Below are 22,318 nucleotides of genomic sequence, written 5' to 3' on the forward strand. Positions count from 1 at the left end.
AGCACCTCCTTCTAAACAAATGTCTCCAGGCAGTTTGCATCCTCCCAACCAGAAGCGTTAAACACCCTCAAAGTTGACTGGAAATTTGTACCATCAGCACACGCATTAATCATTTTCATCTGCCTTCAGATGTTCCCACCAAATCATCTGGTATTGTCTGCCCATTTTGCAGGCAAGTTCATATGTCTAAAAATTTCTACTGCATCTCACAGAAGGGAGGATGTCAGCTAAACCAAGCCATTATCGTAAGACACCACTCAGCTGCATCAGTGCGGCTCCATGAGGGAACTGTCAGCAAGAGCAATGCGACACCAGTGCTGTGATGAGCCGGTGTATGAGACCAGCTGGACAAATTGGGTAGATGGTTGGTTGATTGGAGTTGAAGGGACATAACAGCAAGGTCATCAGTCCCTTGTTTCGAATGTGGTCCATTCAGATAATTTGACATCTCAGAAAAGTCAGAATGATAACAGGGGAAAGACTAAAAAATGTAAAAGTGCAGTTGCATTGTCAATGGTAAAAACAAAATGAGGTAAGTCAGCAAGAGAGCGACCCCAAGGCTATGTTAGAGGCAGGAAATATCCCACCTCTGGAAGCAGTAGAGGCAAGACCACCTGCGACTTAAAAGTGTTCAACCACTACAACGTAGAAGTACTATGGGAAAAGGAGACTAACAAATTCTAAAAAGTGATAAAAACAGAGTAAAAGGGGAAGAAAAGAGGATCTTGGCCAGGGAGGGGAGTCGGGAATCTCCAAACACAGCTTACAGTGGGAGATACCCCAACACTCACCACCCTGCCCCAACACCAGAGTGAGATTAAAAACCTTAAAATTGAGAATAAAAACCACTTTCCCGGAGGAAACAGAGAACCAGTTCGACCATCTGGGAATCATCAGCCAACATTAAAGGTAAAGTGCGGGGAAGTCTGTACTTAGTACGCAGAGCCAAAAGAAGGGGGTATTCCACCAAAATGTGGGCTACTGACTGGAAGGCTCCACAACCACAAAGTGGGGGTGGCTCTTTATGCAAAAGAAAACCATGGGTCAGCCTGGTATGGCTGATGCGGAGAGGACACAGTGTGGTCAAGTCCTTTCGGGAGAGGTGAAAGGAAGAACGCCACGGGTCTGGTGTCACCTTAATCACACGAAGTTTATTAGACAGGGAGGTAGCCTCCCAAGAGTTGGCCCATGATTGTGCGAAGTGGGATTTGATGTGGAGCCGTAAATCCGCTGCAGGAGGGGTTACAGAGAATGGGGGTAAGTGACTGCTCCCCCAGCCAAACGATCAGCAAGCTCATTACCTGGGATACCCATATGGCCAGGGACCCAAAGGAAGTCAATAGAACAAGCAGCACGGTGAAGATAAGCTAAATGGTCATGGATGGCCGAGACCAAGGGATGGCGCGAAAAACACCAGTCAATAGCAAGAAGGCCACTCTGAGTCCGTACATAACAAAACGTGGTTGTGTTGGGACTGTTTAATAAAGGTAAGGGACTGGGAAATTGCCATCAATTCCGCAGTAAACACCCCACATGTAGGTGGCAGCAGATGATTTTCCGTGCCAACAGAGGACGTGAAGGCATATCCCACACGATCAGCAGATTTAGAGCCATCGGTGTAAAAAACAACAGCATCCTGAAACTCCCATAAAATCTGACGGAAAAAGGAACAGAACACCATTGGGGGGGATGGAATCTTTCGGACCTCAGCAGAGATCCATCCGAATTCGGCGCTGAGGAACTAACCAATGGGGAGGGAGGGGGGGGGGGGGGCAGAGGGAGCATGGAAGACAGGACAAAGAAGGAAACTGAAAATTACGGCGAAGAGACACAAGGCGGAGCCCAACCGGTAAACCCGCCCGAGGGCGGGAATCAGGTGGGCGACGTCCATGGTCTGGGAACAGGATAGAATAGGAAGGATGAGTGGGAGAGGAACGGATAGTGATTGCATAAGACACCAGAAGCTGGGACTGCCGAACAGAAAGGGGTGGGGGGGGGGGGGGGGGATCTCAGCTTCAACCAGGAGACTATCAACAGGACTAGTAGGGAAGGCACCAGTGGCCAAACAGATACCACGATGGTGGACTGGATCCAGCACGTGCAGTGTGGAAGGAGCAGCCGAACCATAAACTTGACAAGCATGGTCCAAGCGAGACAGAACTAAACCACGATCAAGGCGGAGAAGGATGGAGCGGTCCACACCCAAAGAGGTGTGGGCAAGGAAGCGAAGAACATTGAGTTTACAGAAACATCCTACATGCAGAAGTCTGATATGAGGCAGCCAAGTGAGCTTGTTGTCGAAAAGAAGACCCAAGAAACGAAACTGTGGGACCACAGGCAATCGTTGTGATTCGAGATAGAGCTCCGGATCGGGGTGGTTCATAGTACAGTGACAAAAGTCTACCACCCGCAATTTTAAAGGAGAGAATTGAAACCCATGTGAGAGGGTCCATGCAGAGGCACACCGTACAGCTCCCTGGAGTTGCCGCTCTGCAGAGGCCATCAAAGAGGAACTAACCAAAATGCAGAAATCATCCACGTACAGAGCAGGGGCGACCAAAGGACCGACAGAGGCCACAAGTCCATTGATGGCAATCAGGAAAAGAAGTACACTCAATACAGAACCCTGTGGGATGCCAGTCTCCTGGGACCGTGGAGAACTAAAAACAGTACCAACCCGAACCCTGAACGACTGATGGAACAGGAACTGGCATATAAGAATCGGGAGTGGGCCCCAAAGACCCCACTGATGAAGTGTAAGATGCGATGGCACCAAGCCGTGTCATAGGCCTTGCAAGGGTTGAAAAGTACTGCAACCAAATGGCAGCGCTGGGAAAAAGCCTGCCGTACTGCGGATTCCAAGCAAAGTACATGATCTATCGGAGACTGTCCCTCTCGGAAGCCACACTGGTAAGGGGACAATAGATCCCAAGATTCGAGGACCCAATTGAACCGATGGGCTACCATCCGTTCAATTAAATTGCAAACAACATTTGTCAGACTAACTGGCCGATAGCTTTCAACAAATAGGGGGTTCTTACCAGGCTTAAGGACCGGAACCACGATGCAATCCCTCCACTGAGAAGGGAAGTCACCCTGTTGCCAAATATGGTTAAACACCCGGAGAAGATGTTGCCGTTGTGGAGCACTGAGATATTGAAGCAGTTGGTTATGAATGGAGTCTAGGCCAGAGGCCATATCATGACAAGAAGAAAGTGCGGAAAGAAATTCCCATTCAGTAAAAGGTTTGTTGTAAGATTCTGACTGACCAGGGGTAAAACATAAGGCGGAATTTTCGGCCCGCTGTTTCTGGTGAAGCAAAGCAGCCAGATAGGAGGCTGATGCTGATGCCGTTGCAAAATGGGTTGCAAGATGTTACGCAAGAATCAATGGGTCCGTAGAAAGACCATCTGGGAGGTGAAGGCCTGGGAGGGTGGACTGCCGATGGCAACCTTGGAGAGAGCGAAATGTAGCTCATACCCATGACATAGTAACAGTAAAACCGAGGGAAGAAACAAAGCGTTCCCAACATATCCTTTTGCTCTGTTTGATTAAATAACAGGCTTCAGCGTGAAGGCGTTTAAATGTAATAAGAGTGGCAATGGATGGGTGCCTCTTAAGGTGTTGCAAATCTCGACGGTGATCATGGATAGCAATGGCCGTACTCCACCACGGGACTTGCCAGCGGTGAAATGGTCCAGATGCCTGCGGTACAGCAAGGGTAGCAGCGTGAACAATCGCGTCAGACATGTCACGTAGGACATCATCAATACAACCTGACAAGGAGGAAGAAAACAAGACCTGTGCAGTGTATAGAGGCCAATCGGCGCATTGGAACGACCAACGAGGTACAGCAAGGGTAGCAGCGTGAACAATCGCGTCAGACACGTCACGTAGGACATCATCAATACAACCTGACAAGGAGGGAGAAAACAAGACCTGTGCAGTGTATAGAGGCCAATCGGCGCATTGGAACGACCAACGAGGTAACCTGTCCATCGGGGAGTGGGAAGGGAGCGAGAGAATCAATGGGAAATGGTCACTATCACAATGGTTGTCATGTAGTGACCAGTGTAACGAAGGGAGGAGGGAGGGAGAAGAAAGAGAAAGATCAATTGCAGAAAAGGTACCATGACTGGCGCTGAAATGAGTAGGGGAGCCATCATTAAGATGGCACAAGTCGTGGTCAGCAATAAACTGGTCTATGAGAAGACCTCATCTAGATGGAAATGCATTGCCCCACAAGGGATGATGAGCATTAAAATCCCTGAGAAGGAGGAAGGGAGGAGGAAGTTGTTGAAGGAGGGCAGTTAGGGCAGCAGGTGTAAGAGTCCTGTCAGGAGGGAGATAAAGATTGCAAACTGTGACCCCAGAGTCTAGGTGGACCCTAACAGCAACCGCTTCCAATGTAGTTTGAAGAGGAATCCACATTCTAGCAACGTCTGTACAGACCAACGTACAAACGGCACAAGAGGCCCGCAGGGGACCGACCCGATTTCGACAGAAAACACGGAACCCACAGAGGGCGGTGAGTGAACATCAGTAAAATGAGATTCCTGTAGAACCACACAAGTTGCAGAGTAAGACGAAATAAGGGATTTCAACTCCTGAAGGTGACGGTAACATCCATTACAATTCCATTGGGTAACCACAGAACGATGATTCAAATTTGGGGTGAACAGACTAAGCCAGTCATGCCACCGGGTCACCACCCATCACCGACAAGGAGGGGGCGACATCCATGAACAAAAGGTCAGAATCTGGTTGTGGAACTGGGGATGGGACCTCTGGTGACACCAGAGACTCCTTGTCCTGGGACACTACTTTTCTGTTTGAGATCGAGGAGGGCTGTGTGGCATAAAGGAGGCAGCTGCAGCAAGATCAGGAACAGAAAGAGATCGGGCAACCTGGGGGCCAACAGACCGTGGTTCTCGCGGTCGCCGCGTGGCAGCAGACCTTTGGCCTGGAAGGTGCCGGGAAGGGGTATCCCAGGAGGGACGCCCTTCACCAGCAGACGCTGAGAGGAGGGGGAAGAGAGTGATCTGGGACTGGGGTAAGGAAGGGGTGAAGATGTAACTAAAGCACAACTCAGTGTAGGTTAAACGATCAATGGACTTATACTCCTGTATCTTCTTTTCCTGTTTATATACTGGGCAATCTGGTGAAAGTGGAGAATGATTGCCATGACAATTAACACACACAGGAGGGGGAACACAGGAACTCCCCTCATGGAGTGGACGTCCACAGTCACCACAGAGAGCGGCCTGCGAACAGTGGGAAGACGCGTCCAAAACGAAAGCACTTAAAACATCTCACAGGTGGTGGGATGTGTGGTTTCATGTCACAGGGAGGGTATCCCCTTCAAAGGCCAGGATAAAGGCACCAGTATCAATGCGATTGTCCTTCGGACCCTTCTGAACACCCCACCGTCTGAGATCGTCACGAAGTTCCTCATCAGTTTGAAGAACGAGGTCCCTGTGAAAAATTACACCTTGAACCCTATTGAGAGACTGGTTACAGGCATGAAGGGCCACAGATTGGGCAGCTGAAGCAGTTTTGATCAACAACGAACTCGACCGCATCTTGCTCAGGGAGTCCACTTCGCCAAACTTGTCTTCAATGTGTTCCACAAAGAATAAAGGTTTGGTATTGGTGAAAGTATCCCCATCAGTCATGAGTCATGGTGCAAACCAGATAGCAGGGGAAAGGTTTCGCCCCTAGCCGACAGGCCTGACCCTCCTCCCAGGGGGTAGCCATGGAAGGGAAGGCCGAAGGGGCAGGAGAAGCAGCACTAAAAGAATCAGTTCCACGCAGAGAGACAGTTGCAGAAGAACGGCCAGAGTTCTGGACCCGTATGTGTTTCATTTGCATAGCGTCCGCCCTGATACCACCCACTCTGATCAGGAGAAAGCCCTCACAGGCCCCACCCAGCCACAGCAAGAGCAGTCTGGCACGGCGGCCATTGCTGGGAGTTCCGATGCTCCAGGATGACAAGCAACCACTCCTAGGCTTACATGAGGAGGTCACAACTCAGGTATCAGAAGTGACATCCCTGTGTGTTCAGGGGGCTCAACCAAAAGGGTACATAGCAACCCCACCACAAGGGCTGGCTACCATGCTGGCTATGCACCCTAGCATCAATGACGTGAAAGGAAAGGTGGAATGAACTAGGAGGGCACACGTCGGAGACACTAGGTAACGTGCTCTTCCCTAAATGGCTCACAGTACGGAATAAAAATTTAGTAATGGAGGTCAAACCCCAGAGGGGGACCAGGGAATGCCAAAAGGATGAGGTGTTTACGCAACAAAAGTAAATTGCAAAACCAACATAACCAGGAGGATAGCACGGCCAACATAAGCAAGGACACCAAGAGAGGGAGAGGAGAGGGCGAAGGGGAAGGAGCAAGGAGATGAAAGGAAGGGAAGGGCAAGGAAATGCAGCTCCGGAAAGAAGGAAGGCTGCAATAGCTCGGGGCCCGTGCTCACCATGCACATACTCACAAAAGAACCGTGAGCCCCCTGGGGGGGGGGGGGGGGGGGGGGGAACTGGGTGGAGCTGGGAGTATGACTGAGTGAATAACATGAGAAGGAACCCTGGAATACCAGCAAGCAGCTGAATAGAAGGGCTTTGATTGGACAGCTGGGTAGCCATGGTCTAGTTGGCAGCTAATAAGAAGAATGGAAGTACGGCATGCCCAGTACTGTTTGCTACAGAGCAGTCTGTTCCCAGAAGGCGCAAACTGGGGCAGTGTCTTGAGGTATGCGAGTGTGTTGTCCTACAGCATTTCCCTCATTTCTGGTGCAACCTGTTGCTAACTCTCTCCCTTACATGGCTGGTGTCATGCTTGTGATGCAGTAGGACTCAATGAACCACTGAGTTGTATTACTGTATCTTCTGCCAGGTGATGTAAGCATATCTAAGTAAAGCAAACTCTTGGAGAGTTTTGATGACTTCAATTACAGCTGTGGTTCCCTTTGCAATGAGTGAGTTATGAACCTCATATGTTCTTGTTAATCCGTAACACCGGTTTTGAGTACAAGGCCTAAAACTATTTGGAAAATTATTTGGAAATGTTTTCTATCTTGTAATTTTGAATTGCAACTAAATTCCTTATGCTTTGTTGTATTTCTGATTTGCTGTCACTGTGTTATTTGGCAGAGATGGTGGGCACAAATATTCAGAGCACACTCATTGTGTATTTGGTCTTCTGGTCATATGTAGTCAATTCATTTTTAGGTAACTTCCAAGAAATAGTGCACATCGAAGTCATGGCCTAACAATGAGCGAAATACATAGAACGCTCAACTCTCTAAGCAAGAAATGTAGATATTAATTTTTGCTGTGACAGTGAAATGTCACACAAGAGTAGCAGAATGTAGCATGAGAGTAAATATTTCAGTTTTTATATTTTCCCACCTTACGACTATCTGGTATCTCTCTCTCCTGTGAGATTCTCCCAATTTTCTGAAAAGATGGATCACACATGTATCCTGGGTACTGGGTAGAAGAAATGGTGCCAACAGGAGAAACGATACCTTGCACGACGATAATACACCTGGTGAGTAATGTAAGTGATATTATTCATTTCTTTAATCAATTCCCATGAGTGAAAGAAGAACTGCTATTCTCTCTCTTTTTTAATGACTTCCTGTTTTCAATACTTTTGTCTTTTATTGTCTCTCTTTTCAACATCTCAAGATTCAAGGGCTGGATACATATTGCTCATAGTAAGGCTATGAATTTGATGTGCACATTTCTTGGAAATAACCCTTTTTTTAAAATTTGATATTAGTTTTCAATTTTCTTATTCTGTGGGTTGCCCCAGTGTAATTTTATTATGTTATTTGTTTTTGATATTACTGTTATTGTCTTTGGGTCCATTTCCTGGTTTCAGATTTTAATTAATTGTAACAGTTCTTGAATTTCGCCTTTTGCTGTTATTCAGGCACTTGTCGCAGTTTAACACATAGGTCTTATAAACTTCTTTAAATATATTGGTCATAATGTAAAGCTTCTTCCTTGATATTAATAAAAGGTTTAGCTTCTTCCTTGATATTAATAAAAGGTTTAATTTATAATCACTCACTGCTCAACCAAACCCTACCATCTCCTGTTATGTCACAACTTCAGCTACAATGTTCAACAGTCTGGCGATGCAGTATAAGTTCCTCTTTGCTGCTAGTTTTTGCACATTAGCAAGAGATGCTAGAAACTGAGACTTGCAGGGGTAACTTTGTGCCATGTTCTCATAATGGTTTAAGTCATTTTTCAATGACGTTTCTCATAATTTTTGGCCAAGTAAAGGAGAGAAAGTTGACACTGTGGGAATTAATGTAAAGAGAAAACAGCATCAGTGTTGCGGATTAACAATAAAAGAAATTCTATTGCCTTCATACCATACACTGAAAATCGAAATATGACTGATCTTGCTGTACATAATACTTTGGAGAAAATACTACAAACATACAAAAAAGTCATAGGTTCTCATTCTTGAACCAGTTATGCTGATGATTTATTGGAGAAAACAACAAAGGTTAACATATTTGTTGGAATATGCATTACAAGAAATAATGAGGAGAAAATTCTTGATTGAAAAAGCAATTCAAATTAAGAACTGACCAAGAGTCAGTGAAGTTTTGCTAGAGACACACAATTCTCAACATACACCAAGAGCTTCCGTATCTCAGAAATCAGAGGAACAAAACTAAAATGGCCAACAAAAACCAGAAGTTCAAATTACAGCAGTGAAGGTGAAACTAATATTCTGTACCGAAGACAGCAGTAGTGGCATGTCTATGGACAGTGAGACTGAAATGATCAGTACCAGAGACTCATGCCTTCTGCAGTAATCATGCATTATCTGTACTGTGTTCCATAACTTACTTAACAGGGAATTACATAATTGTGCAGTATAAGGGAGAGCTGTACCCTGGGCAGTCCAATGAAAATTCCTCAAAAAAGTTGTGACTTTTTGGAAGTAGTCAAAAGAAAGGGCTGAAATATTTTACACTTAATAAAACATTCTCTAAGAAATAGAAAACAAAACAGAGTTAAAGGCAAAAAACACAAGACTCTTGTATTCCTGAGTTAAGCTAACATATGCATAAATATTATAAACGTGTATGTATGTATGTATATAATAGAGGGAAACATTCCACGTAGGAAAAATATATCTAAAAACAAAGATGATGTGACTTACCAAATGAAAGTGCTGGCAGGTCGACAGACACACAAACAAACACAAACATACACACAAAATTCAAGCTTTCGCAACAAACTGTTGCCTCATCAGGAAAGAGGGAAGGAGAGGGAAAGACGAAAGGATGTGGGTTTTAAGGGAGAGGGTAAGGAGTCATTCCAATCCCGGGAGCGGAAAGACTTACCTTAGGGGGAAAAAAGGACGGGTATACACTCGCACACACACACACATATCCATCCACACATATACAGACACAAGCAGACACATTTTGGTCTTTAAATGTGTCTGCTTGTGTCTGTATATGTGTGGATGGATATGTGTGTGTGTGTGCGCAAGTGTATACCCGTCCTTTTTTTCCCCCTAAGGTAAGTCTTTCCGCTCCCGGGATTGGAATGACTCCTTACCCTCTCCCTTAAAACCCACATCCTTTCGTCTTTCCCTCTCCTTCCCTCTTTCCTGATGAGGCAACAGTTTGTTGCGAAAGCTTGAATTTTGTGTGTATGTTTGTGTTTGTTTGTGTGTCTGTCGACCTGCCAGCACTTTCATTTGGTAAGTCACATCATCTTTGTTTTTAGATATATGTATGTATGTACGTATGTATGTTCCATGTCGCCTCCTAAAGCACTACACTGATTTCAATCAAACCTGTACACATATCACTAACTGTATTGAAAGAATCACTGTGAGGGGAAGAACCACATACCTCTCAAAGGAATGGGGATAGGGGGCAGAAAAGAAGCACTGCTCATGGCGAACAAATAGCTAGTCTATATCCAGCCAGCACTTGAGAATGAGAACACCAGTGACTTTTAACAGACTTTATGCACAATTTAAAATATTTACAAGACTTTTCTCACTGACATCGCCTACAAAATGATGAAATGAAAAAAAAAAAAGTTTATCGCTTATTACATTTTTGCTATTCATGCACTAAAACTGCCGCATCAAGCACGACATTTTAATTTATTACCTCTATACTGCTAACTCTATTTGCAACACTTTTGCAGACAGTATTTAAATATATCACTGAAGGTACCTGCAAAATTATATCATCGGACCGCACGTAGTTCAAGAGATATGATGTCATAAACACTAAGCTATGCGTAAACAAAATTTTAGGGCAAAATTCATTACAGATGCAAGTCAAATATGTATACAGATATGTGTGGACTATGTTAAATATATGCGACGTGCGTATGCAGGCAAAGCCATGGGCAGAAAGCTCCTCCTAATCCTCTGTATCGGTTTCAACCAAACTTGGTATCCATATTACTATATGAAAAGAAATACTGTGGGGTTAAGAACATGCAACCTTCAGCTGGGGTGAGATTGATAATGTAGACAGAGAGGGGGGAAAGAGGAAATGGATACAGAGAGGGGAAAGAGGAAATAGACAGAGAGTGGGGGAAAAGGAAATGGACACAGAAAGGAATAAGACGATGGACAGGAAGAATGTGGAGGAGGAGATGTACAAGGAGAAGGGAACAGGGAACAGACAAAGGAAATAGGAGGAATTGGACAAAAGGAGGAGGAGGAAATGTAGCATGGGAAGAGGAGGAAATGGGCAAAATGAAGAGGAGGAGATGGACAGAGAGAGGGGAAGGAAGAGATGAACCAAGGAAGGGATGAGCAGATGGACACAGACAGAGTGCAGGAGGAGATGGACAGGGGGCAGGGGGGAGGAAGAAATCAGCTAACAGAAGATTGGAACAAATACAACCCTGGGCAACACCGGATATTCTCAGCTAGTTGTAACAATATCTGAAGAACAGAATAAAAAATAATTATATGGGAGTGTTCTTATTTTCTTGTTATAATGTTACCTCAAAGGTAGGGTAGCATCAGACCAATACTGTTTAACATTGTCAAACCCAAAAACAAGGCATTAGCACAAAGTCACTGTTGTTGTTTTCAGTCCAAAGGCTGGTTTGATGCAGCTCTCCATGCTGCTCTATCCAGTGCAAGCCTCTTCATCTCTGAATAACTACTGTAAGCTGCATTTTTCTGAATCTGATTACTGTATTCATCTCTTGGTTTCTCTATGATTTTTACCACCCACACTTCCATCCAATACTAAAATGGTAATCTTTTGACGTCTCAGAATGATAATACTATCAACCGATCCCTTCTTTTGGTCAAGTTTTGCCACAAATTCTTTATTTCCTCAATTCTCTTCAGTACCTCCTCATTAGTTACCTGACTGACCCATCTAATCTTCAGCATTCTTCTGAAGCATCACATTTCAAAAGCTAGTCTCTTCTTGCCTTAACTGTATATTGTCCATGTTTCACTTTCATACATGGCTATACACCATACAAATACTTTCAGAAACGACTTCCTGCCAATTAAATCTATACTCAAAGTTAACAAATTTCTCTTCCTCAGAAACGCTCTCGTTGCCATTGCCAGTCTAAATTTTATACCCTCGTTACTTCAATCATCGTCAGTTATTTTTCTTCCCAAACAGAAAAACTCATTACTACTTTAAGTGTCTCATTTCCTACTTTAATTCCCTCAGCATCACCTGATTTAATTCAACTACATTCCACTATCCTCATTTTGCTTTTGTCGATGCTCATTTTATATTCTCCATTCAAGACACTGTCCATTCCATTCAACTGCTCTTTCAAGTCCTCTGCTGCCCCTGAGAGAATTAGAATGCCATAGGAAAATCTCAGAGGTTTTATTTCTTCTCTCTGGACTAATACCTAATCCAAACTTTTCTTTTGTTTCCTTTACTGCTTGCTCAGTATACAGGCGAATAACATCAGGGATAGGCTACAGCCCTGTCTCACTCCCTTCTCAATCACTGCTTCCCTTCCATGCCCCTCGTCTACATATGCCATAAATGTAGTTTTGCCTTTCTTAAACTATCTTCTACGAGAAGCCGTATGTATAGTATTGCCTCACGGGTTCTTCCTACATTTCTCTGGAATCCAAACTGATCTTCCCCGACGTCGGCTTATACCAGTTTTTCCATTCTTCTGTAAAGGATTCATGTTAGTATTTTCCAAATGTGACTTATTAAACTGATAGGCCTGTAATTTTCACATCTGTCAGCACATGCTTTCTTTGGAATTGGAATTATTATATTCGTCATGAAGTCTGTTTGTATTCTGCTTGTCTCATACATCTGGCTGACCACATGGAAGAATTTTGTCGTGACTGGCTCTCCCACGGCTATCAGTAGCTCTAATGGAATGTTGTCTATTCCCAGGGACTTATTTCAATTTAAGTCTTTCAGTGCTTTGACAAATTCTTCATGCAGTATGATATCTCCCTTCTCATCTTCATCTACAACCTCTTGCATTTCCATAATATTGTCCTTAAATACATCTCCCCTGTAAAGACCATCTATATACTCCTTCCACCTTTCTGCTTTTCCTTCTTTTCTTAGGACTGGTTTTCTATCCGAGCTCTTGATGTTCATAGAGGTGGTTCTCTTTTTCGCAAAGGTCTCCTTAATCTTCCTGTATGCAGCCACTATCTTACCACGAGTGATATATGCTTGTAGATCCTTACATTTGTTCTCTAGCCATTCCTGCTTAGCCATTTTGCACTTCCTGTCAATCTCATTTATTAGACATTCGTTTTACCTTTTGCCTGCCTCATTTATCGCATTTTTATATTTTCTCCTTTCATCGACTAAATTCAATATTTCTTGTGTCACCCAAGGATTTCTACAAGCCCTCAACTTTTTACCTACTAGATCCTCTGCTGCCTTCACTATTTCGTCTCTCAAAGCTACCCATTCTTCTTCTACTGTATTTCTTTCCCTTGTTCTTGTCAATCATTCCCTAATGCTCACACTGAAACTCTCTACAACCTCTGGTTCTTTCAGTTTATCCAGGTCCCATCTCCTTAAATTCCATCCTTTTTGCAATTTCTTCAGTTTTAATCTGCAGTTCATAACCCATATATTGTGACCAGAGTCCACATCTGCCCCTGGAAATGTCTTACAATTTAAAACCTGGTTCCACAATCTCTATCTTACTATTATACGAGGGTTGGGCCTTTAACAGTAGCAACTATTTATTTACAGCTCGTACAAAATGTTTCAAAGTTTTACTGACCTTCAAAGTAGTCACCAGCATTGTGTATAACCCATTGCCAGCGATGTGGAAGTTGTAGGATACTCTTAGCGGTGCAGTTGTATTGACAGTTTGAGCAGTGCGGTCTATTGCCCAACAAATTTGTAGCAGTTCTGAAGTGAATGTCGTGAAGTGTTTCCTCCAGTTTAGAAATCAAGTTGAACTTACAAGGGCTTAATTAAGTCAGGGGAGTGCAGCAGGTGGTACAGCACTTATCAGCCCCATCCACCAAACAAATCAGTAACAGCTTGCACTGTACCTGCTTGAACATTGTGCTGCAAAATGATGATCAGGTCCTGCAGAAAGTGTCATCACTTCTGTCTCTAATCAGGTCGTAGATTGTGTTCCAAAAATGAACAGCATAGAGAAAGAAGTGGTGACACTTTCTGCAAGATCTGATCATCATTTTACAGGACAGTGTGTGGATGCAAGCTGTTACTGATTTGTTTGACTGATGGGGCTGCTTACTGCAGTCCCCTGACGTAAGCCCTCATTAAGTTCAACTCGATTTCTAAACTGAAGGAAACACTCCAAGGCATTTGCTTCAGAACTGCTACAAATTCGTCAGGCAATAGACCACGCAGCTCAAACTGTCAACACAACTGGCACTGGTAAGAGTATCCTGCAACTTCCATATCGCTGGCAACGGGTTATACACAATGATGGTGACTACTTTGAAGGTCAGTAAAACTTTGAAACACGTATCTATTTTGTACGAGCTGTAAATAAATAGTTGCCACAATTGAAATTCCAATCCTCGTATAATCAATCTGAAACCTTCCTGTCTCTCCAGGTCTCTTCCACATATACAATCTTCTTTCACAATTCTTAAACCTAGTATGACTTACGATCAAATTATGCTCTGTGCAAAATTCTACCAGACAGCTTCCTCTTTCATTCCTTAACTATTTGAATAATTTCTTTTACCTCATCATACATTTCCTCAATCTCTTCCTCATCTGCGAAGCTAATTGGTATATAAATTTGTACTATTATTGTGGGTGTGGGCTTCGTGTCTATCATGGCTACAATAAGGCGTTCACTATGCTGTTCATAGTAGGTTACCCGTGTTCCTATTATCTTATTCATTATTCAACCTACTACTGCATTACCCCTATTTGATTTTGTATTTAAAACTCTATATTTACCTGACCAGAAGTCCTGTTCCTCCTGCCACCGAACTTCACTAATTCCCGCTATATCTAACATTAACCTGTCCATTTCCCTTTTTAAAATTTCTAACATACTTGCCCGATTAACGGGTCTAAGATTTCACCCTCCAATCCTTAGAATGTCAGTTTTGCAGTTTTGTTTCTCCTGACAACGACATACTCCTTAGTAGTCCCTGTCCAGACATCCGAAGGGGGACTATTTTACCTCTGGAATATTTTACCCAAGAGGATGCCATCATCATTTAACCATACAGTGGAGCTGCGTGCCCTCAGGAAAAATTACAGCTGTAGTTTCCCCTTGCTTTCAGTTGTTCACAGTACCAACACAGCTAGGCCGTCTTGGTTGATGTTACAAGGCCAGATCAGTCAATCATCCAGACTGCTGCCCCTGAAACTACTGAAAAGGCTCCTGCCCCTCTTCAGGAACCACAAGCAACAGATACCCCTCCATTATGGTTGCACGTACAGTATGGTTATCTGTATCGCTGAAGCATGCAAGCCTCCCCACCAATGGCAATGTCCACAGTTCAATGGGGGAAGTCCGTGGAGATATAGACAGAGAATACTACACTGCAAGTATGCCCCCTCTGTCCCACACCATATGCTCCAGTCATCGCCGTAACTGGTAACACTGGGGTAAGTCCACATTTGGATGCTGTTTCTGCTTCTGACTCTCCCTAGAACAATTATTTTCTTGGAGAACTATCACTGTCACTTCTTAACGTAACACTTGACATATTCATTTTATGCCACCCAGAATGAACATTACTGTGGCTAAAAATCACCATCATCATACTTACACTAAGATGAAAATGTGGGCTACATGTTCTATAGAAACCCAAAACTGCGTGCTACAAACAAATGCGACAAAATTACATTGTTCATTGGAGTGCTATGTGGTACAATGCCCTTACCACTGTGCTTCATGCCATCACCTGCCTTCTTATATACACACAGCACTTTACGCTTATGGTTAGTGGATGAGACATGGCCAATTTCTATATCAGTTCAGAATCTGAACTTAAATAAGTCTAGTTCAATGATTACAGTTGCATAAACAAATTGGAATGATACTGTTTAGTGTATACTGATCACTGGAGAGAGGCTTAAAAGCAGAAACTGAGCTGAATGTAGAGAATTTCATAGTATTTCCAGTTGCTAGCAGGACACAGATGAATATTTTATATATCTCTCTGCACAGAAAGCATCATACACCAGTTTCTGTCACTCCACTCCAGAAGGTAGTAATATATCAGTTTTTGTTACCACAACTTCTTTCTTGGTGGCAAATTTCAGCAGCATTATATAAATACAAACTTTTATATTTGTGTTGGAATATTGTCTGTCGAAAGAACAGATGATTTCCAAAAAAAAAAATTATTCCTATCCCACTTTTTTTTTGTTTGGTCAACATTTCAGTAAGTAATACCAAAGATTTTTTGTGCATAGGAAGAACTCCTACAGCCAAAATAGCCAATCAAGTGCAGATCTTCATACAAGCAACTGCCTGGGGGACTTCCCGGTTCACACAGACAATTAATGAACCTGGCAAAGTTTGACAACTGCTAAATATGAATGGGAAATGGATATATACATCCTAATGTCTTTCCCCCACATCTCTCCGCCCATCTCCTTCCACCTCTGCATGTCCATTTCCTTTCGCCGTCGCCCCCTGGCCCCTCTGTCCACCTCTTCTTCCCCCATATCTCTGGCCTCAAGTCTTGTTTATTGTTATTACAAATGAAAACTTTATTGGGAATTAAAGTTGTTTAAAATGAATGGGTAAATCAGATGGGATCATTTGTATACGGGGTACGAGAGAGACCTCTCCAGCTGCTGAATCTGTCACAATAGTAGATCTGATGACAGTATTTTGCATAGTTTTATTCTGCAAATAGGTAGAATTACAATGTTTCAGATCCCAAAGCAATATTCTAATCATAAGCCAGTAAGTTATAAATATAGCTTTCCTGTTTTCTGTTAAAATAGAATGCAAGGAAGAAAACAAAACAGCACATTGATGTGTAAACCATTTTTTTAAGCTTATATACAGGGTGTTTCTGTAAGAACACGCAAAAATTCAGCAGGACGTAGAGGATGCTCCACTGAAAAATTTAAGGTACGGAACCTGAGGTCAGAGAAGCCAGCTTAAGCAGATAATAGGAACAAAATAACATTACTGTGTACTTTTTTTATTTACATTAGATACAGTTAATCGCAAATACAGGGTGCGGCAGCATTCATAGTATGATATTACAAACACACCATCGGGCAGTAACTGTAATTTATTTATTACCTCTTATGTCAATTAATAGTTAAAGGTATGCCATTTACTAATGTGTAAGTAAGTCATTGTCCATTGCGTAGATTGCTTTTTGAATATGCCTCCTGTCAAATGATGCCCCCTCTGCAGAACACATTCATCTAAGTGGCGTTGGAAGCTTTCCATAACAAGGCGTAGCGTATTCCCTCGGACATTGCCGACAACAGTTCTGATGCGATCCTTCAACTCAGGAATGGTGGCACAACGTGTTCAGAACACTTCTTGCTTCAGGTAGCCCCAAAGGAAAAAGTCTGCTCATGAAAGGTCAGGTGAACGAGGCGCCCACGAAATGTCACGAAAACAGGAAATTACTCTACCGGGAAAAGTCTGTCATGAGAAATACATGCAAATTCTGGATGTATGCGAGGTAGATCCGTCTTGTTGAAACCATAATTGTTCCACATCCACATCGGCCATACCTAACTGGGGAAGAACAAAGTCTTGCAGCATCTTTAGGTAGCATTCACTGGTGACAGTTACAGCCACACTGCTGTCATCCCCAAAGAAGTAAGTGCCAATAATCCCAAAGGAAGCAATTCCACACCACATTGTGACACAAGAACTGTGCAAGGGCTTGATGTGCAGTTCATGTGGGTTTACATCACTCCAATAATGCACATTCTGTTTATTCACTGAGCCACATAACTCAAAATGAGCTTCATCTGACATCAGGATGATGTGCAACATTTGTGGATTTTGGCAAAGGAGACCACACACAGTTAAGCAGAATGTTTCGCGTGAAACCCTATCATGAGGCCTAATTTCCTGAACAATCTGCAGCTTATATGGGTGAAAAATGGAGATCTTCGGGCAATATTCTCCTGAACAAGCGATCGGACATATTCACAGCTTGTGCTTGACGATGAGCAGATCTTTTTGGGCTACACAATAGTGCAGCATGAACATTTTCCATGGCTTCTGGTGTCCACAAAGTTCTTTCACTTCTTCCCAGTTTGCCATTGCAAACAGAACATGTTGTTTGAAATGCACGTACCCACCTCAAAATGGTCCGTTCATTCAGAACTTTCCCATGACGTTCCAAGTTGAAATGTTGCCAAAATAGATGCTCGGTAGCAATAACAGAGTTGTTATTTTTTTAAATAACTTTCAACAGCGAAGGCACGATGCTGTGCACTCCACAGCTCCATATCACTGTCACACTAGAAATGGCCGCTCATTAGTACACGAATGCGGCACGAGCTGGCGCGCATTCCTGCAGTATGTCATTGTACTATGCAAATCAAATTACGTTATGAATGCCATACATGACTTCAGATATCACCATAGGAAATCATCAAGAAGATTCAGGTCAGGTGACCCTGCAGGCCATGGAATAGGACCTCTCCTTCCAATCCAACGACCAATAAATACAGCATTCAGACGATTGCAGACATCCACAGTGAAGTGAGGCGGTGCACTGTCATTTTGTATCCACATCTTCTCATGAAGAGCCAAGGGTATATTCTCCAACAACTCAGGTAGAACTCTTTGCACGAACCTCAAATACAGGTAGCCATTCAGACAGACAGGTAGCAGATATGGTTCAATGAGATTGTGGCCTGCAATGTCGGCCCAGACAATCACAGCAAAACGTACCTGATGGTGTGACTCTAGTACAGCGCGGAGATTTTCCTCATCCCACACATCCTGCTGTTCGAAATACCATCCCAATTAAATGACGCCTTGTCAGTAAACAGCATGATTTTGAGGAAATCTAGTCGATCAATCCATTGCTGAAACAGCCACTGACACAATGTGAAGCTCAGTGTAAAGTCAGTCACAAGCATTGCATTGACTCGTTAAGGGTGATATGGGTATAATTGTTGTTCGTGGAGTACTCGCCACATGCTAGTATGTGCAGCACCCATCTCACGTGCAATACGACAAGTACTTGTGGTGGGCTCCACTGCAACACATTCCAGCAACTCCTCTTTAGAATCAGGTGTGCGAGTGGCCTCATATTGCCAGGTCTCTTGTTTCTTCTTTCCAATGAACCAGTCTCCCACCTTCGATGATCAAGAGAAAAACTGTCATCATGATGGATGATACCTGATAAGAAATCGTTCCCTGTACAGCCTTTCAGCAGCAAGAGCATAGAAGCATACTTCCCCATACACAAGATGCACATCACAGAGTTCTGCAAAACTGTACCAGTACTGCTCCATCATGTTGGACTGTACGTCTCTGAATAGCACTGAGTAATGAATAGGTCTTTTGTTGATTTATAACATGCTCTGTCATATGATACAACAGAGCCACCTTATGGACAAGTAAAGCAAATGTAACCTGCATCATGGCTTCCTAGTAATCAGGCTCATCCTCCTCGTTTCCTTCCAGGAAATAAAGAGTGTACATGTAAATAAACAGCACAATATGTGCAAACTTGTATCTATGTTAGTAGTAAATAAGCTGGAAAACAGTAATGCTAGACAACATGGTAGACAAGTTTACTTCCGTATCTCCTTAAGCTGGCTTCTCTGACTGCAGGTTCCCTCCCTCAAATAGTTCAGTGGTGCATTCTCTATTACTGTTACATTTTTGCGCGCTCTTACAGAAATGATCTGTGTAAGGACAAAGAATATATATAAGAGAAACAATTTGTCTAATGGTTTAAATGCCCTGCTAATGTAGTTAAAACTGACTGTAAGAAAGAAAAGAAGCTTACATTTTCTTCTCAACAATTATGATTAAGAGGACTGATTACTTATTTATCTTTTGGTAGGCGTACATAAAGTAAATAATGTCTCACCCTGTTGCTGTCAAAGTGGACAACTATTGCTTCAACAGAAACAGCAAAATCTTCACTGCCCAAGGTTTTCTTCTCAACAGCACACAGGTTTACATCTGCTGTGTAGTACTTAGTATCTATATGCCAGGGATATGCCTTTATCCCATCTTCCACCTCTGTATAGTCTGGAAGTTCCTCTACACCCAGAATTGCTGAAAAATGTGAAAGCAAAGTGAAACTATAACAGGGTTTTGAGAAAGATAAAAGACAACGCATGTATGCATTTTTTTCACTTCAACTGCAGTTCAGCTCACTGAATGTAAATATTACAAATTTTGTAACATACATTAAGAGGTGAGCTGTCAATGACAATATCTGTTTGACAAAGCAACTCCCAAATGCAATTAGTTATAACTGGAGCAAAATTGGAAATAATGTCTTATGATAAAGGAGCAAAACTGAAAATAATATAGGCCCTATTATGACAAGGGCTATTGTCTAGGTGAACTAAATTATCATATAAATCGTACATCCTACCAAATACTTTTTTACTCAGTGGCCACTCATTAAAATTATACGAATAAAACGGTATAGCATTTCTACAGCGGTTAATTTTGATTTCTAGTGTGAATGTTTATGATTAGTTAACGTAGTGGCTTGCTTGTCAAGGCCAAGAAAAGCAACTGATCCCGCTTTGCAAGTGGCCATGTAAGAGACAAAACTTAAGTCGCCACAAATAGCAAATGATCATAATGTAACATTGCAATCTGTTTAGTGAGAAATGCGAAGCTGAATAAGAATACACAATAAGGAAGCTACCTAAAAGTAAGCACAAACACTACAACGTTTTAATGTCCATGAATAACGCAGCTCTGCAATATGTTAGCAAACATTTTTTACCTATCAGTTTGTGTTCATATTTCGTGGACTGTAATTGCGAGTATCCTCTCTACAACGTGAAATTATATGATATTTAGGGGAATCAAAGTAAGATGCATTAACAAATATGAACGAAAAACAAACTCATAACCACAATCAAGACAGTTATTAGGACTTAGGGAACTTCGAATATTTAAACAGTACAAGAGCAGCTCTTGATGATTTCATGATATTTTACGAACTTTTAGTCAGCAAAAATTTATTAAATTTCATGTTATTGACCCCACATCGACAATAATATGAAATGTAAACTTACATTTTATTATATCTTCTGGGTGTGTGCTAGTGCAGCTGGCTATTACTGCACATGGGCGAGACTCCATTGTTTAAATATTTATGAAATCTTTTCTTAAGTGACAAATATAAAAGCAATTCTGTCGCTCCAAATTGATTACTCTGTCAACAGGAACAGGCAATGATAGTACCAAACTCAAAACGCCGAAATACGCACCACCTCCTGTTACCTTACAGTATGTGTCATTTTGTGTCATGGCACCAACACATTCCGGATTAGTGCAGATTTCTTTTTAAGTTATGCTTGCCTATGATACTTTATTTCCTATTAAATGACAAAATATGATATGCATAATTATCTCTGCATGTGTGCTTGTTGCAAGATGGTACGCTGTGTGCGATATTAGTGTTCTGTAGAATCGCAGTAGATATTCGGTTGTTGACGGGTTCTGACGTGAGCAGTTAGCGTTGGAGTTTGTTGTCGTGGCTGTGGTTGCAAAAATTTATACAAATTAAAGAAAATGTCAACGTTACAAACTGTGCTGGGTAAATTTTACGTGGAATATGCTAACAACACACCCAAGAAGTTGAAAATAATTGATGCGTACTTGCTATACATATTCCTAACCGGCGTTATTCAGTTCGTGTACTGCTGCTTAGTGGGCACATTTCCATTTAATTCCTTCTTAAGTGGATTTATTTCATGCGTGAGCTGTTTCGTCTTAGGAGGTAGGTGTATTCGTTGGTAAGCACTTAGAGTCTGTTAAGAATTTTTAGGCCTGTGTAGTAGATAACCATATAACTCCCATTTGTAGCATTGTAGGCACGTGTTCCTCCAATTTTGAGATGAAAGCACACTATAGGGCGCACTGTACACAGAGGACTATCACTGTATGTTTTTGTGTTCGTTTCAGGTTTTAGTTGTGTAGTGCTGTTTAGTCGAAGATTATGTGGCATTGCTGGTAGAAGACTGCCAGTGTTGATTTAATACTTTAAGTTGCCCGGGGATCAATTTCTGTCTCGGATTAGGGGAAAAATATCTTCATTTCTCAGGACAAATTGAAGTATCATTAGGTGGGTGTTACGTTAGGCAGTCCCATTTTAACACTTCGTTTGTACTGGAAGAATTGGTGATTCTTGCTGACTTTTGATCAGGTATGATTCACAAATTCAGTGTTCTCTTTTTTCCATATACTACGAAGATTGCAAGGACGTGACTGCCAGACGTAGGAGGGAAGTAACATATGAATGTTTTTTCCATGTTTTAATGGCTTTGTGTTTGCAGTGCTCTTGCACTATGTAGGAGGAGTGAGGCTTGCACTAGGGAGAGGGAGTGAAGACACACTGAAAACTATCCATTTCCTTAATTTTCAGTCTTTATTTCTACGTGTACCTGTTACCATTGAGGCTCATTATTTATTATTCTTTTATTTATTTCACCATAGTAATGTTCATGTTTTCTCTTTTTGCTTGTAACAATGATTATAGACCTACTTAAATTACTCATGTGCACTCTTCACAAAGATAAGTGGTTGATAGGTGAAACGTGTACTTCATTTCACTTTATAACATATACGCATTAATACAATACTTGACATTTCTTACTCGGTGATCTTCATCATTGGGAATGT

At 42.4% G+C, this 22,318-nt stretch overlaps 1 protein-coding gene across 2 annotated transcripts in view; it reads right to left on the reverse strand.

Moving 5' to 3' along the window:
• LOC126262472 (alpha- and gamma-adaptin-binding protein p34-like) overlaps positions 1-21,075 on the reverse strand; it is an 89,118-nt gene extending 68,043 nt beyond the window's left edge. Inside the window, exons 1-3 of one of the 2 annotated variants that reach the window (XM_049959133.1) lie at positions 20,918-21,072; positions 20,710-20,849; positions 19,536-19,726 (exon numbers count right to left, since the gene is read on the reverse strand). In XM_049959133.1, coding sequence (XP_049815090.1) covers positions 19,536-19,726; positions 20,710-20,776 — 258 coding nt within the window. In that variant the 5' untranslated portion in view covers positions 20,777-20,849; positions 20,918-21,072. Of the gene's footprint in view, positions 1-19,535; positions 19,727-20,709 lie in introns of both variants that reach the window. The other variant, XM_049959132.1, reaches the window with a different exon arrangement.
• Positions 21,076-22,318: the final 1,243 nt, after the last annotated feature.

This window comes from Schistocerca nitens, chromosome 6, assembly GCF_023898315.1.
Source record: "Schistocerca nitens isolate TAMUIC-IGC-003100 chromosome 6, iqSchNite1.1, whole genome shotgun sequence".
NCBI classification, from domain to species: Eukaryota; Metazoa; Arthropoda; class Insecta; order Orthoptera; family Acrididae; genus Schistocerca; species Schistocerca nitens.